The 16,421-nt window shown below is 43.5% G+C and overlaps 1 protein-coding gene across 2 annotated transcripts in view; it reads right to left on the bottom strand.

Annotated features, from left to right (window-relative positions):
* Window positions 1-322: 322 nt before the first annotated feature.
* The window catches only part of tp53bp2a (tumor protein p53 binding protein, 2a), a 35,241-nt gene continuing 19,142 nt past the window's right edge, over window positions 323-16,421 (bottom strand). For both annotated transcript variants that reach the window (XM_084093305.1, XM_084093306.1), the window contains 9 exons: window positions 15,353-15,475; window positions 14,418-14,542; window positions 13,164-13,524; window positions 10,885-11,642; window positions 9,130-9,265; window positions 7,743-7,878; window positions 7,389-7,555; window positions 5,012-5,211; window positions 323-923 (listed from right to left, as the gene is read on the bottom strand). In XM_084093305.1, coding sequence (XP_083949431.1) covers window positions 882-923; window positions 5,012-5,211; window positions 7,389-7,555; window positions 7,743-7,878; window positions 9,130-9,265; window positions 10,885-11,642; window positions 13,164-13,524; window positions 14,418-14,542; window positions 15,353-15,475 — 2,048 coding nt within the window. In that variant the 3' untranslated portion in view covers window positions 323-881. The remainder of the gene's footprint in view (window positions 924-5,011; window positions 5,212-7,388; window positions 7,556-7,742; window positions 7,879-9,129; window positions 9,266-10,884; window positions 11,643-13,163; window positions 13,525-14,417; window positions 14,543-15,352; window positions 15,476-16,421) is intronic.

Below are 16,421 nucleotides of genomic sequence, written 5' to 3'. Positions count from 1 at the left end.
AACCAAGAGATCCAACAGAATATTAATAACTGATTATGTTGTAGTCAATGCATGCCTTTTTCTTTTTATATATTTTCTGCATGGTAAAATAAAACCTGTAGCTGTATTTAGTCTTTTTTTGCCAGATAAAAACCTGAACCTAGTTTAGTGTTTTGTTCTTCCCTCATATTTAAAAAGATAAAATATTTTCCTTGTATTTTGATGGATTAATTGAACTTATAGAGTCATTAAAAACAAACATCAATTTTAGCCAGTAAGACCAAAGTATTTAGACAAACACAAGATGTTGAGACACCGTTACACACTTCACTCATATATGACAACTGTTCAGTGGCTTTTTATTCGTTGATCACATGACATTTCACCTCCAGCTGGTTTGAGTCTGAAGATGTAAAACACAGGTGTGTTTGCAGAACAGAAGAAAGGAATGCATAATAAAATCTGTCACAATATCACGTTCATCTCCAGTCTCAACGAACTCTCATAATCGAGGCAGAAACTCACTGTAGTAACTCCACTTTTCCAGCATGCTTCAACACACACATTTACATTTCAGTTCTTAAACATTGTGCATATGAGAAAAACATCAAAATATTGTCCAGGATTGCCCTGTCTCCAAAAATCCTTCAATAAAGCGCGGAATACAAAATGCAGGCCACAATAACCTGTGAAAATACACTTTAGTGGAAAAAGTCTTGATATACAAATATAAAGTTCATTCTAATCAGCTAATTCTATTCAATCATATCGTCAAGAGAGACAGAAAGAATATCACAGTAACATCCAACAGGACTGAAGAAAGAGCGTGATGAAGAGGTTCACTGATGATGATGATGAAGAGGTTCACTGATGATGATGATGATAATGAAGTCTTCGCTCGTTTACGCCAGACTCCTGTGGCGAGGTTTGATTCTGGGATACAACTGTTGAGGAGGAGAAGAAAACGATTATAACACACAGACAGTGTTTCTGTGGCTTTAGCATGTCAGTTAGAAATATCAATTATAGATTCACAAATACTGCAATACAGGCTTTCATGAAGCGACACCAACGGTACGTGGAGCGACGTACAGCGCTCAGTAAAGACTTTTACACTGTGATAAACGGATCAATAACTGTTCATGTTGTAAACTTCATCAATTATGAAACTCATTCAAACGGCTGTACATCAGCTCTAAAGAGACGGTCATTATTCAGCTCATATTGATTTTGTCAATATGTTGAATTATGGGGTAAAATCATAACCTATTTATTGTGGTGTTAAATATTGTATTGACAACACATCAGTTTAATATTTACCATTGTATTCTGCATAATTAGTTAATTCTATCACTCATTTTGAGCTAGAGCGTTCTATCCACAGCCTTCTGCTTCATCAGAACAGCAGAAGTTAAATGTGTTGTTCCCAGTGTGTGCTTTCCGCATTCACACGGAGAGAAGCAGAGGTTCAGGGAGTGATCAGCTGCTCGTGTCCTGGCAGAAGCACGTACTGAGCAGAGTTTGTCACACTGGACAGTGGTGGCGATTCCCCTGGCATATCCCAGTCAGAGTCGTGTGCCCCCAGCTGGTTTACAGGCACACTCCACAAGCAGGGCTCGAAATTAACTTTTTTACTTGGTAGCACTGGTGCTTCAGACAGTTAGGAGCACCACAACTACACATTATATAGTAACAGATTTCATTTCACTGGGGCTTTACACATCCTGTGGCCAAGATTTGATGTTTGGTCTTCTGGCTCTATATCATCTCACCCCGATGATATTGGCACATGATCTGTCATTTGCATGCGTCATGTTAATCGCGACTCTGCTCTTTCTCCATGAGCTGCAACATAGCTGTAAAGCTCTTCTTGGGCGATGGTGTATGCGGTGTGTTATTTGACATATAGCTCTGCCAATAGAGCGGAACGACCTGCCGATTAACAGCCTTAATAATCGAACCTGATAAACCTGATTTGTTTGCCACACACCTGTCCCTGCGTATTCTACTTGGCACGCTATTGCTATTAATAAGCTGTATTAATCTTTGTTAATGTTAGTTAATAAAAATACAGCCGTTCATTGTTCATGTTACTTCACAGTGCATTAACTATGTTAAAAAATAAAAACAATTATTTTAATAATGTAGGCTATTAGTAGCCTAAATGTTGAAATTAACTAACAATGGTTAACAAATTAACAAAGTGCAGTTTATTAATAGTACATGTTAACTAATGTAGTTAACTAGAATTGAATAAATGGAACATTATTGTAAAGTGTTACCGATTTGTTATACACCGATTCGGACGTCTCGTGAGTTCAGTGTTGGACAGATCAGATGTTATTACCGTTCATTAAAGTGAATCGGTTCAAATGAGTCATTAGTTCACGAATGGGACGTGTCATTAGTGGACGTGTAGCCTAGCCTACGGCACGCGTTGTGTGATTATCCCGGCAGTTTATTTTTTAGCACGATTCACACTCAGCGGTAATCTCAGAACGCTCCACGTGAAACCTTGGTCTTCCGCCCTTTTTCCATCGGGTCTAATGATTTTGATTAATATGCGCGAGGGAGAGAGAGCAAGACAGCGCTCGTGTTGTTTGAAGGCGTGAGTGCGCGCGCGGCCGGGGCTCTCTCTCTCGTACTCGTATGTCAAGCGCAGTCGTTCTATTCTACATCACTCACCGATCACACAAGGCTTTGGCGGCGGAAAGAAATCCAATGCAGGAAAACCGCTGGATTGGTTATATAACGTTGGATAGAATGATGGTCCGGCCATCGCGTATCAGCGCACATAAGGTACACACTGTGACGTAATTCGCTTTTATAAAAGTTTTTTACAGAAGTGAAAACGGGTCGCACCACAACCATTATTGGCACTCGCACAAATGTCCCAAATATATTTTTAGGTCGCACAGATTAAATTTCAGGAGCATATGCGACCAAAATGGTCACAATATCGAGCCTTGACAAGGAGGCAGGCTATCTGGCTATACGGGAGTCAGGACATCCCATAGTGAGACACCGAACTGGAGACTGGAGGTCAGTCTGCATGTTGACCCCCTTCAGTTTGCATACAAACGGCACAGAGGTGTGGATGATGCCATATTAACACTGCTGCATGCCATTCCCATCTTGAAAAGCCCAGGTCATCAGGTCATTCATTAGACTGGTCTTGGTGGATTTCTCGAGTGCTTTTAATACAGTGCAACCTCACCTGATGGGACAAAAATTGCTCCAAATGGACGTGAACCCGCACCTTATTCTATGGATCCTGTCTTTTCTGACAGATAGACACCAGAGGGTCCGAGTCGACGGTCACCTCAGTTCGTCTAGGACAGTATCCACCGGAGCCCCACAAGGCTCTGTAATCTCACCGGTTCTGTATACACTATACACTAATGACTGTAGGAGCAATAACCCAGGTATAATATATACTAAATATTCCGACGATACTGTGATCATGGACACCACTCATTCACTACGAGAGTTACAGACTGAGATGGACATTTTTGCGGAGTGGTGCAAGCAGAGCTGTCTTGGCCTCAGTGCCTCTAAAACAAAGGAACTGGTTGTTGACTTCCGTAAGGATATTTCCATCATTCCCACTTTGTTAGTCAATAACCAGCCAATAGAAAGGGTTGAATCATATAGATACCTTGGGACAATACTTGATCACAAACTTACCTTCCAACTAAACAGTGAACACATTTACTCTGAGTGTCGGCAGCGCCTCTTTTATTTGAGGAAGCTCCGTAGACTCCAGGTTCATCAGTCAGACCTGATCGCTCTCTACAAATGCTTCATTGAGTCTGTATTAACTTTCAATATATCAGCCTGGTTTGGATCACTATCCAACATCCATCGCAACACACTGAACAAAATCATAACATTAAGTAGTAAAATAATCGGACAGGAGCAGGAATCACTCACCAGTATTTATAACAGGAGGACAAAGATAAAAGCAACACAAATAGCCTCAGACACACTCACACACACTGCACAGCCACTATAGTCTCCTACCTTCAGGCCAGAGACACAGATCACTCATATTCAGGACCAAGAGAGCTATGACAAGTTTTCTGCCCACATCTATTAGAAACATGAATGGCTGATAAATTTACTCACTGTATGCCCGTGTGTGCGGATTTGGTGACCATTTCTTTTTTTTAACGCAAACTTTTTTAATGTTTACTGCTTATTTATCTACTTATTTATCATGTATTTATTGTATTTTGCAAGCTTTAGTTATTAATTATTATTTATTTACATGCAACTGTATGTAATGCGTGTGTGTGTGTGTGCGTGCGTGTGTGTGCGTGCGTGCGTGTGTGTGTGTGTGTGCGAGTGTGTCATATTGTGCTGTGTTTGTGGAATTGTACATGCATTGATGCTCAACACGAATGAAGTTCCTAACGGATAAATAAAGTTCTTTGAATTGAATTGAAACGTATGCTTGAAAGAGAACAATAGGTTACTTGTGTAACCCCGGCTCTCTGAATGTCGTAATGACGACGTGTTGCTGCTCTTACACTGAGGAATGGGGAAGTCCTCCAGCCAACTGGGGCTGGCGTAATGTAATTCGGCTTCTGAGGAAGACGCGGAGGGGGCGTGTCCCATTGTGAGACACCGAAACGTACGCTTGAAAGTGAAGTTTTTTTATTTTTATAACTCGTCTGTTTAAATCATATTAAGCCTTATAGTTCTGCATAATTAAGGGCGTGGCCACTTGAGTGACAGGTGGATTGCCGCTGATGTCACTACTAGCCATTTGTCTGCTGTCTGTTAGCGTCACGTCACCTCAGCTAATCCGACTCGCTGCACATTTTCGTTTATCCGGGAGTGACGCGCGGCCAAGATGGCGACGGCCGGCTCCGCCCACTTTGGGCTTCAGAAATGCTCTTCAGAAACACTCGGGTGACGTCACGGACCATATTGTTTTACAGTCTATGGTCTCTACTCTAGCGTGGGCGAGCGTGAGTGTGTGTGTATGTGTGTGTGTGTGTGTGTGCGTGTGTGTGGCGTCACTCACCCCCAGCAGGTTTCGGGGTGCGTACCCCTCTCTGTTGCCCATGCGCACCCACCACCACTCGGTCTCGTCCTCGTCCTCCCTGCGGCTCACACTCATGCTGTCGCCCTCTCTGAAGCTCAGCTCGTCCTCCTCCTCGCTCTCGTAGTCCCACAGGCCGTACACCACGCCTCGGTTCATGATGCCCATCTTCTCCTGCACACCTGTGAACACACGAGAACACGGCGCTCAAACACACACAAGAACACAGCGCTCAAACACACACGAGAACACGGCGCTCAAACACACACGAGAACACGGCGCTCAAACACACACGAGAACACGGCGCTCAAACACACACGAGAACACGGTGCTCAAACACACACGAGAACACGGCGCTCAAACACACACGAGAACACGGCGCTCAAACACACACAAGAACACAGCGCTCAAACACACACGAGAACACGGCGCTCAAACACACACGAGAACACGGCGCTCAAACACACACGAGAACACGGCGCTCAAACACACACGAGAACACGGCGCTCAAACACACACGAGAACACGGCGCTCAAACACACACGAGAACACGGCGCTCAAACACACACACACCGCTGAGGACGCTTGAGTTGAGTTTATAAGTGTCATATATAATGCTGGAGTTATTACTAGCAACAAACAGAAGATTCTCCTACATGTAATGTTTGTACTCAGGCTGGATCTGATGGGTTTATCAAACCCTGAGCTGTGCTGGTGCTGTGGAAGCCAGTTATTATAGAGTCAGAGCGAGCATAGAGTATAGAGTCTCCTAAATCTACAATCTTTAGCTGTTTTCTGCTGATGCATGAACAAAACTTCATAAAACATTTGTTGCACGCCTGCCATTCAATAATCTTTGTGCTTTGTTACTTTAAATATGAAGCACTTGATAGAACAGTGTTGCCTCTGAGAACATGTTACATGCAGAAAATCAAGAAAAACAAGAGATTCACACAATAAGACTAACTGTGTATATATCAATGATTAGAGTTTTGGCTAAAACTGTCTAATAAAACACATAATATATTAAAAGCGTCTTTTGTGTTTCCATTATTTCTGCGGAAGTGAATCCGGGATTCGAGGTTATGATGTCACTGAGAGGTGACGCACTGACATGGCCCGTTACACTAGTTACACTGCTGATCTCACTGCATTTCAAAATTATAGTCGCACAGACTAACTGCGTTCACACCAAACACGAATAGCGTGTCAAATTCACGTCTAATCGGACGCTTGAACATGTTGAATCCATTCGCGCGTCTGAGGCGAAATCCGCTTGTCTGTTTGCAAGATGGCTGATGCTGATCGAGCATCGAGAGCGTCACCGCATCACCCTTCAGGACACCAACTACAGCCGTTCTATCCCAGCTGCAGAGCGCCTGTCCATCTGTCTTCGCTTAGAAAATGTATATGAAATTTTAAAGACAGTATATTAAATATTGAAAAACTATCAATGTTTTTCAAACTGTGGCACGGATACCACTGTTGGTGCTCTTTCTAGTGATACTCAGTTAACTGCTATATTGAATATTATATTCTGCTATATTGCTATACTCCATTTTGAATGAGTGACTCCGGGCGGGAGTTTATCCCGTCACTTCACCACGTGACAGCAGCAAGCAGGCTCCTGATTGGTTAACGCGGTGCGAACAGACGCCAATGTTCAGATTTTTTAACTCGGGCGTCAGACACGAATTTGCATCAAACGTGTGAATGCACAAAAAGCACCAAATAAAATCATTCGCGCCGCAGGACCTCCAGAGGCACGTAAACGCGTCTTTACACCGGCTCAACATTGACATCACTCGCGCCAGACGCTCTATTCGCGTTTGCTGTGAATGCAGCATAAGAGTCTCATTTAGCCAAACCATTCGTCATTTTCAAAAAATATATATATATACTTTTTAACCACAAAATGCTGGTCTTGCACTAGCTGTGATGAGACACACATTATGTAAATCAGGTTGAAAGGTCACGCGTGTTCCGGTTCAGAAATGTAGGAAAGGGTGAAAAACTAATTTTCTCCTCCAACTTCAAAATCGTCCCACATCGTTGTTTTACCTTTTATCTTTTTATCTTTTTTGTAAATGGCGTTTGACTCAGTCTTTGCACGTTGGCTTTGTAAACACTGGGGGGTGCTTCCTCCTACATCACGCGTGACCTTTCAACCTGATTACCAGCATTTGTCTGTCAAGAAAGACAGACATGAACAGCTGGGATGACGTGGAGGAGAGTAAATTATCAGGAAATTTTAATTCTGAATTGAACTTGAAGTCCACTGTAAATGATCCCATGATTGGTGCACATGTAACCGCAGGGCTCGTGTGTGAGAGTGTGTGTGTGTGTGTGTGTAACGCACCGTAGAGGAACTGCGAGCACTGTGTGTATCCCTCCTCCATCTCCTCACACTTGTCCGCTGCCGTCTGCATGTCGCTGTAGGTCATGGCGAACACAGCGGCCCCAGACTCCACCAGGAACTTACACACCGACACGTTATTACAGGAGGCCGCGCAGTGCAGGGGAGTCCTGGAAAACACACACACACACACACAGGGTTACGGATGGAAGACAAACACGCTCTCTCACACACACTCGCTCGCTCGCTCACTCACTCGCTCGTCAGATTGCACATCGTTAAAACAACAATCAGGATATTATCGCAGACGATATATATCGAACACCCCTGTGTGTGAGTGTGTGAAGCCCGTCTCACCATCCGTCGCTGTCCGCCGCGTTCACACTGACTCCGTACTGAACCAGGAATCTCACGATGTCGGTGTGGCCGGCACACACAGCGTTGTGGAGCGCAGTGATGCCCTCGTCGTTCGGCTGACTCGGGTCCTCCACCTGATGGGTCAACAAACACAGACAGACTCATCGTCTCTATTATATTACTGTCAGGGTTCTACGGTCTGGTGACACTCTGGTCCTGTCATGGCGAGTGTGTGGTTCGAGTTCGCTCTTCTGTCTGTGTGTGTTCTGTGTAGCACACAAAAATGCATCTTTTTCATTAAATGTCATTTAAATAAACGAATATTCGACTTTTATGAGCCCAAATATTCGAATACAATATTTCTGAATCTCATCCCTGGTCTTAACCCCTTATTGGCTCACTTGTCCAACCTGTCCTTCCTCGTTACCCTCCTTGTTTGCTGCCCTATTTATTCTCCTTGTGTGTGCAGTCCTGGGCCAGATTGTGGACTACACAAGTTTTGCCACACGGGGTAGTTGTTGTTGTTGTTGTTTGATTTTGATTAAATAAAAGCCCATCTTATCTCTGCATCGAGTCCTTGCCTCATCCTCCAACCCTGGCAATTACAACCAGATTCTTAAATTCATGATACTTGCACAACGGTCAAAGGATTGGAATAATTATGATTCTTTAATTTTTGTTTAAAGTCTCTTCTGCTCAACAAGCCTACTTCTATTTGATCAGAAATGCAGTAAAAACAGTGAAATATTCTTAAAATTTAAAATGGCAAGACTTTTCAAAAACATAAAAAAATCTTAAAGTCCCCCTGTGGTGAAAATCCAGCTTTTAATGTAGTTTATGTGTCTATGTGGTGTTTTTAATATGCTTTAAGACAAACCATGTGTAAATTCATAAGTCGACTCCATTGCTGAGTATTTCCTCCTTAAAACTGCAGTGAACCAAAGACAGTCTCAAAAACACGCTTTGAAATCGCTGGTGTTTCTGACGTCACAAACTACCTTGTAACCAATCAGATCAACGTGTGATCGTCAACCAGTGGATCTCTGAGCTGAGTGAGTGAGTGGAGGCGGGGCTCATTTTGGTGATCAAAGATGAGTTTTAAGGGATAAAATGATTGACTAGAGGGGGACTTTTAATTAACAATAACTATTTTCTAGAGCTGCTGTAAAGCCAAAACAATCTCTGTTCTATTAATTTCCTATTATCACTGTAAAGCTGCTTTGAAACAATCTGCATTGTTAAAAGCGCTGTATAAATGAAGGTGACTTGACTAATTATTCCACAGTTTTGACCAGCAATATATAATAAAACACTAATAATCCATCAGTCACACACTCACGGACATCCAGTATATGTTCAGGTGTAAAGTGTGAAATGTGCCTTTCCTCGTGTATGATGCGCTGCACCAGATCCAGCTCTCCCTCCAGAGACGAGTCCAGTAAGAGAGCCAGAGGATTGAAGTGCACCCTCATGCTGTGCTCGATGCGCTCCGATCCGGCCTTGCGCAGGTTCGTCCTCTTACCCTGGACACACAACACACACATCTCACACTCATGCAGTTCACAGACGCTTTCATCCCACGTGACATGCACTGCATTTGAGGTACGGAAGCTATACAGGAAAGGCTGCAGCTCAAACACAAGGGACAGATCACTGATCCGATTACCAAATCAAACATTAGTCAAACTACAGTCGGCCTGAAAAATCATTCTCCATTCAGCATTCAAACAGCGCGTCGCGTTCGGATACGACAGTAACACCATGACACTCTCTCCCAGATCAATGTTCCCATTATTATACTTTATTTGTAGATAAAGGTCTATGGTTTGCATTAGGGCTGGGACAATAAATCGATTCATCGCGATTTGTGGATCGATTCCAATTTTTTCCGAATGCATCGCGATTCTCTCTCGAATCGATTCTGAGCTTAGTTTTCACCAGCAGATGGCGCTCTAGGCTAGTTTTCACCAGCAGATGGCGCTCTAGGCTAGTTTTCACCAGCAGATGGCGCTCTAGACTAGTTTTCACCAGCAGATGGCGCTCTAGACTAGTTTTCACCAGCAGATGGCGCTCTAGGCTAGTTTTCAACAGCAGATGGCGCTCTAGGCTAGTTTTCAACAGCAGATGGCGCTCTAGGCTAGTTTTCACCAGCAGGTGGCGCTCTAGGCTAGTTTATAACGGCACGCTCAAATGCTCACGAAGAAGAGCGCTCGTGCGTTCGGTTGAGTCTGAGAATATACTTGCACCTCAGAATGCTTTTATGACGTGAGATTAATCTATACAGCCCACTGCAAACACCCTTGTAATTCGCTTCAACCTTTTTGAACTTTATGAATGATTATTTTATAGAAGGTTCAAGTGGTGTGTGTGTAAGGAACTGGAAGCCAGCAGATTACGGCTGTTTCCAAAGCACGCAGTGCATCTGCTGTTAAACAATAAGCTCAGAATCGATTCAAGAGAGAATCGCAATGCATTCGGAAAAAATTGGAATCGATCCAGAATCATTTCTCGATTCACAATGCATCAGTTTACTGTCCCAGCCCTAGTTTGCATAAAATGACTATCTTGCTGGAGTTTATTGCGCTTTCTAAATCATATTCCTGTCTCCCGGGTGTGTGTTAGATTACAGCACTGGAGTCGAGAGCACTGTGAGTTGTTCTTCATGCGCACTGTAACTGAAATTTAAAACTGTTAAAAGAAAAGGCTCAATAAACTGTTGCATAGATATAATACACTAAGCATCAAATATCTCTTCGCTTTGAGCTTTTCAATGTTGCACGCTGTGACTTCGCGTTGCTTCAACTGCATCATTCTCTCACATAGCATTCAGTGTTAAACTCTCATTTTAATGAACCGATATAGATTATTAACAGCTTGAGAACAAAGTCACGTTCAGTGACCATAAACTCGATAGTTAATAACTTGAGAAATAGACAGAGTAGAGTTAGTAGAGTTACAGCTTCAGTTCACAGAGATTACTGGAGAAAAACACTGAACTGGATACATATATACAAATGAATCAAAGTCAGAATTGAACTGAATCGAGATCGGAACTGAATCACATTGCAAGCCTGTGAATCAAAATCTTTGTAATGGAATTGAAATGTGTGTCAATATCAAGTGTTCGCTAGACGGGACTTACGGGTGGAAAGCGAACCTGTCCGGTGACCTCCGGTGGCTTCATGTTGAGGGTGTCTTCTGGAGGCTCCTGCTCGGCTCCGCTGGGATAGGGCGGTGGAGGATAGGGAGGGAAGTCTTCAATGAGGCTCTCAGCAGGAGGAGCAGGAGGAGGAGGAGGAGGAGGAGGAGGAGGAGGAGGAGGGCTGGCTGGCTGAGGAGGAGGAGGGGAGATCGCAGCGTGGGGTTGTTGGGCCGGAGGTGGAGGGGAGATCGCAGCGTGGTGTTGTGGAGCCGGGTGTGGAGGCGGTGGTGGAGGAGAAGGAGGGACGCTCTCTGCTTCGGTTTCTGCCGGTTTGGGTCCCTGGAGTGACGCTCCCTCAGCTCCTGCCGGCGTCTCCTTCTCCTCGTCTCCCGCAGGACTCGCCGTGGTCTCCATCGCGGCCAGAGTGGTCTTCTGGTACAGCAGCTTCTGAATGTTGGGGCCGCCGGGGCCCTCGGGCTCCGTGATGGAGCTGCGCTTCTTCAGGGGTCTCGGCGCGTTGTAGAGTCTCTTGCGGAGAGCCTCCAGGTCCACGTCGCTCTGGTGGCGGTAGGGGTTCGAGATGAAGGGCAGGAGCTTGGTGGGACTGAGGGGTCTGGGAATGCGCTCGGGCTCCTGGGGTTCGGGAGCAGGACTGTGGTCCTTCTCGGTCTCAGGGACACTGGGAGGGTCCAGGTACGGGTTCTCAGGGAGCTGGTTTTGAGACGGCTGGCCTGTGGACGTCACTGGCTTCCCGTAAACTACATGATGAAAAATGAAAGAAAAATTATCATAATTTAAAAAAAAAGTACATTCTTAAAGGTGCACTGAGTCATTTTAGCAGCATCTAGTGGTGAGGTTGTGAATTGCACCCAACAGAAGTTATGGAGGCCGACAGGAAGTGATGTCAACAGAACATTTCTGTCAACAGATCCTCCTAAATATTACACAATGCACCTTTAAAGGCCCGTTCACACCAAGAACGATAACTATAAAGATAACTTTATTAGCGTCCACATCAGCGGATGATATCGTTCTGTTTATTCGTGCTTGTCTGCCGCTTTAACACAGTTTGTTACAACAGGATGGATTCTGATTGGCTGTCAATGTTTTTGTCGTTCATCAGCTGTATGATTTCTCTGTGCCATTATCATTATATCTGTGGTGTGAACTCGGTTATTCTTTAATATTGAGAAAGATTTTTTTAATTATATCTTTATCGTTATCGGCATTAGTCACCTTAAGCATTTTATCCAAAGTGACCTACAAGCAATCTGTCACAAAGCCAACAATATTCATAGTGTACAATGGCAAGCTAGATTAACGCTTAGCAAAATCTTGAATTAACCTGTGTGATGTCATCAAACAAAATCAGGCCAAAACGAAGTTCAAATTGGGAGTTCATATCGAGATCTTTCTGGTTAAGTTCGCTTTGGCTGGTAAACACCTATGAACTCCCATTGGTCAGTGTGGTGATGATGTAACAGGTGGGTGTGGCTCTGAGGCTCCGCCTTCTTTGAGCTGTAAATCTCCATTTCTTCTGTTCAGACGCGAGTAAAAACATGAACACACTGGAGAGCGCTTGCATTGGTTCGCCACTAAGAGGCGACAAGTGACTGTTACAAAATGTATTGGTAACACTTTATTTTGATGGTCCCTTTTGAACGTGCTGTTGACTATAAGTAACTTTGCAACTATATGTCAACTAACTTTCATTAGAGTATTAGTAGACTGTCTGCTTAATATCTGCAAACACTTTATTGTGACGGTCCTCCAACAGACACTCTACTGACTATAAGTAATTTTGCAACTACATGTCAACTTATTCTAACCCTAACCCTACCAGTCGACTAATGCGTAACTAACACTCTAATGAGAGCTAGTAGACATGTAGGTGCAGCGTTACTTATAGTCAACAGAACGTGTTAAAGGGACCATCAAAATAAAGTGAAACCAATGTATTTGTTATTGAATCATTTATTCTAGAGAATGTAGTCCTGTATGATGCTTCTGAAATAAAACAGATTTTTGTAAATATGACTCATCTTATACATCATGTACAGTCTGTGTAAGTGAATGATGTAACTTTCCCGATGGTCTAGTGTTTAAAAAATTGCAATATCGAATCGCAATTCTAAAAAAAAAAAAAAAACGCAATACATGTCGTATTGGCACCCGAGTATCGTGATAGCATCGAATCGGGAGATGAATCGTCCCAGCCCTGCTGGATACAGCGGTCTGCTGAATGAGAGCTTGTCCTGCTGAAAGCGTGCCGGACTCACCGCTGATGAAGTTGCTGCCGCGGGTCTGCGCTCGGGCCGGCGCCCCCGTCGCGCTCTGCTGCGTGTACATGCTGTAGATGGAGCTGGTGGCCAGCATCTGGGGCTTCAGCAGGACGTCTTTGGCCCCGGGGGGATCGGGACTGAAGGGGTGTACGGTGGCGGCCGGAGGAGCCTCGGGCTTCGAGGGAAGGGGTAGAGTACTGCCCTGGGGTAAAGCATGCTGGGAACCAGTGGGCGGCTGCTGGGTGGATTTACTCTTGCCTGGGAAGGTCCCGGCGTTGAGGCCCGTCTTGGGCAGGCCGGCCTGTTTAGGTTTACTGGGAACTGGAGGAGGAACCTTGACTGTGTTCTTGACGGCGCTCTGAGAGTAAAGAAACATCAGTGTCACTGTTTAAATATCAACCTGATGGTGTCGGCATATTGAGACGAAGAGACTGTGCACTACAGGCCAAATGTCTGGAATTCAATAATGCAAATCATCTGTTTTCTATGTGAAAATATAGTAAAGTGTAATTTATTCCTGTGATCAAAGCTGAATGTTCAGCATCATTACTCCAGTCTTCAGTGTCACATGATCCTTCAGAAATCACTCTAATATGATGATTTGAGTTATTTGCAATTTTCATTTGCGCTTAATTCTTATTATAGATCATAAGATTATAATCTTATTGTTATCAATGTTGACAGCAGTTTTCATAGCAAAATATTTTTTGGAAAATATGGTTCAGGATTCTATGATGAATAGAAAGTTCAAAAGAACAGCATTTATTTTAAATAGAATCTTTGCAGCATTAAAAATGCCACTTTTGATCAATTTAATGTGTGTGTGCTGAATAAAAGTCAAAATTTCTTTCTTTTTAAAAAAAAAATCTGACGGTTTCCACAAAAACATGAAGCAGCACAACCGTTTTCAACACTGATAATAATCATAAATGTTTCTTGAGCATCAGATCATCATATTAGAGTGATTTCTGAAGGATCATGTGACACTGAAGACTGGAGTAATGATGCTGAAATTCAGCTTTGATCACAGGAATAAATTACACTTTACTGAATATTCACATAGAAAACAGATGATTTACATTCTAATAATATTTCACAGTTTTTACGTTGTTGTTTTTTTATCAAATAAACGCAGCCTTGGTGAGCAGAAGAGACTCTTCTCAAAAACAAAAAACAATCACATTCACAGCTTTTGACCGGTAGTGTATAGTAAAACACACTGATATGTGTGTGTGCACGTGTGTCCTGTACCTGTGCGTCTCTGGCGAGGTCCTCGCTGCTCTGGTTCTTGCGTAGAGAAGCAGCAGGCGCTTCGAGGGACTCAAACATGGAGGCGGGGCGCACCCTGGGGTCCCGCTTCAGCACCTCTGCTTTATCTGGAGCACAAGCACGCGTGTTTCAACTCACAGCACATGTAGCGGAGGCTAAGGGCCGCTTTACACTGGACACTTCATGCGTGATCTGTGATCTGATACATATCCGATCGGGAAAAGACCAGGTGTTTTTATTTTTTTAGACCAGGTGTAAATGCCCTCCGAAAAGTATATTTAATTAAACGTATATATTGAATACATGATTCGAGACAGATTTAAATCTGATCTCTCAAACCACATCAGGAGGAGGTCTGTGATGCGTTCCAGACGAACTGGACAAGTGTAAATGCATCTGGTTGATGAAACCACATATGTAAATGTTACTCCTTCCAACAATGCTAAAAAATAAACGTATGAGAGCGTGTTATAGGCTATATGTCATGTTACAGCCAGATATGATGGCACTATTGCAGCACGCATTACCACAGATGAGCCGCTGAGCATCTCTTCATCAAGCTAACTATCGCTAATCAAAGTAAGTCGCAGACGCTTAACACTCAATCAGCTTCATTAACAGTACAGAAACTAAATGATCTGCTGTTGCCGCTCTCTCTTATTGCGGTCTTTGAGTTTGAAATTAGCTGATAATAAAACGCAGATCATATCTGTTGCTTTCGGTGACGTGACATTAAATCTGCATATAGTGCGGAAACTGAAGATCAGATTTATATCCGTTTTGTGAAAACACATTAATGTGAGCAGGTGTAAGTGGAATGGTTTTGATGAATCAGATCGCTGTCCAATCTGAGGAAGCACAGGTGTAAACACAGGTGTAAACAGGCCTAACTCTGCGGTGAGGGGTGTGAGGGTCACCTGGGTTACTCGATGCCTGGGTCACCGAGCGTGGGAGACTGGCGGACCCGTTGTTAATGGAGGGCTTCGCATTGGCTGAGCTCCAGTTAGACGGCTTTGAGGACACCTGTGCTGAGGGCAGACCTGCAGAAGTAGAGAGCACTATGATGCCGTTTCCCATGTTCATCTCTCTTTAGTGTGTAGTGTTGCTGTTGTTGGTGTTCGAGCATGAAAAATCTCTAAATGAGTGTCACTGTTTCTGGACTCCCTGAAAGGTTTTCATGCTATGAAAATAGAGCACTTATAATATGTCAGTAAATTTAAAAGGTGGTCATATTCCTTATATCATAAGCAAGTGCTGGTTAAAGGGGTCCTATAATGCCCTTTTCACAAGATGTAAAATAAGTCTCTGATGTCCCCAGAGTGTGTGCGTGAAGTTTTAGCTCAAAATACCCCACAGATATTTTTTACAGCATGTTATAGTTGTCACTTTTTGAGGGTGAGCAAAAACACTCAGTTTTCGTGTCTGTCCCATTAAATGCAAATGAGCTGCTGCTCCCGGCACAGGGGGCGGAGCTACAACTGCTTGTGTCCTTTTACCTCACACAGACATGCACTGAAAATTTCAAAAACTTTTAGCCTTTTATGTTCAAACCGGAGTCAGAATGATGGACAGACTCAAGAAGAAGTGACAACATGTAGAAGCAACAGGACATTTCTGAATGATTAGTAGATTAATTTAAGTAGCTGATGTGTAGTTATCTTCTAGTCACTGATTAGCATATTCTGTCTTGATAATCTATAAATCGCATTCACAGGGGCGGGGTTTATGTAAATTTTAGGGTTGGTGATGTCACTAACCCGTGAAGAAGCTCCTGTAGTCTCTACCAGCCGTTTGTTGTAGTCCTTAAAAAGCCATTTCTTTAAAAAGAAAATATCTCCCTTTGCTTTGAACTTTGAGCGTCGTAACTTTGCAGATGTTGTTTATGCTCAAACAGCAACATTACACACAAACTAAAGTTAGAAAAGTGAAATCATATTCAACCACCCCTTTAAGTAACGTGATGACTAGCGGCGAGAGGTTAAGGTT

Source organism: Abramis brama, assembly GCF_963993115.1.
Source record: "Abramis brama genome assembly, chromosome: 19".
Lineage (NCBI taxonomy): Eukaryota > Metazoa > Chordata > Actinopteri > Cypriniformes > Leuciscidae > Abramis > Abramis brama.
Note: the sequence above shows the minus strand (reverse complement) of the source record. Positions and strands in the feature narration are given on the sequence as shown.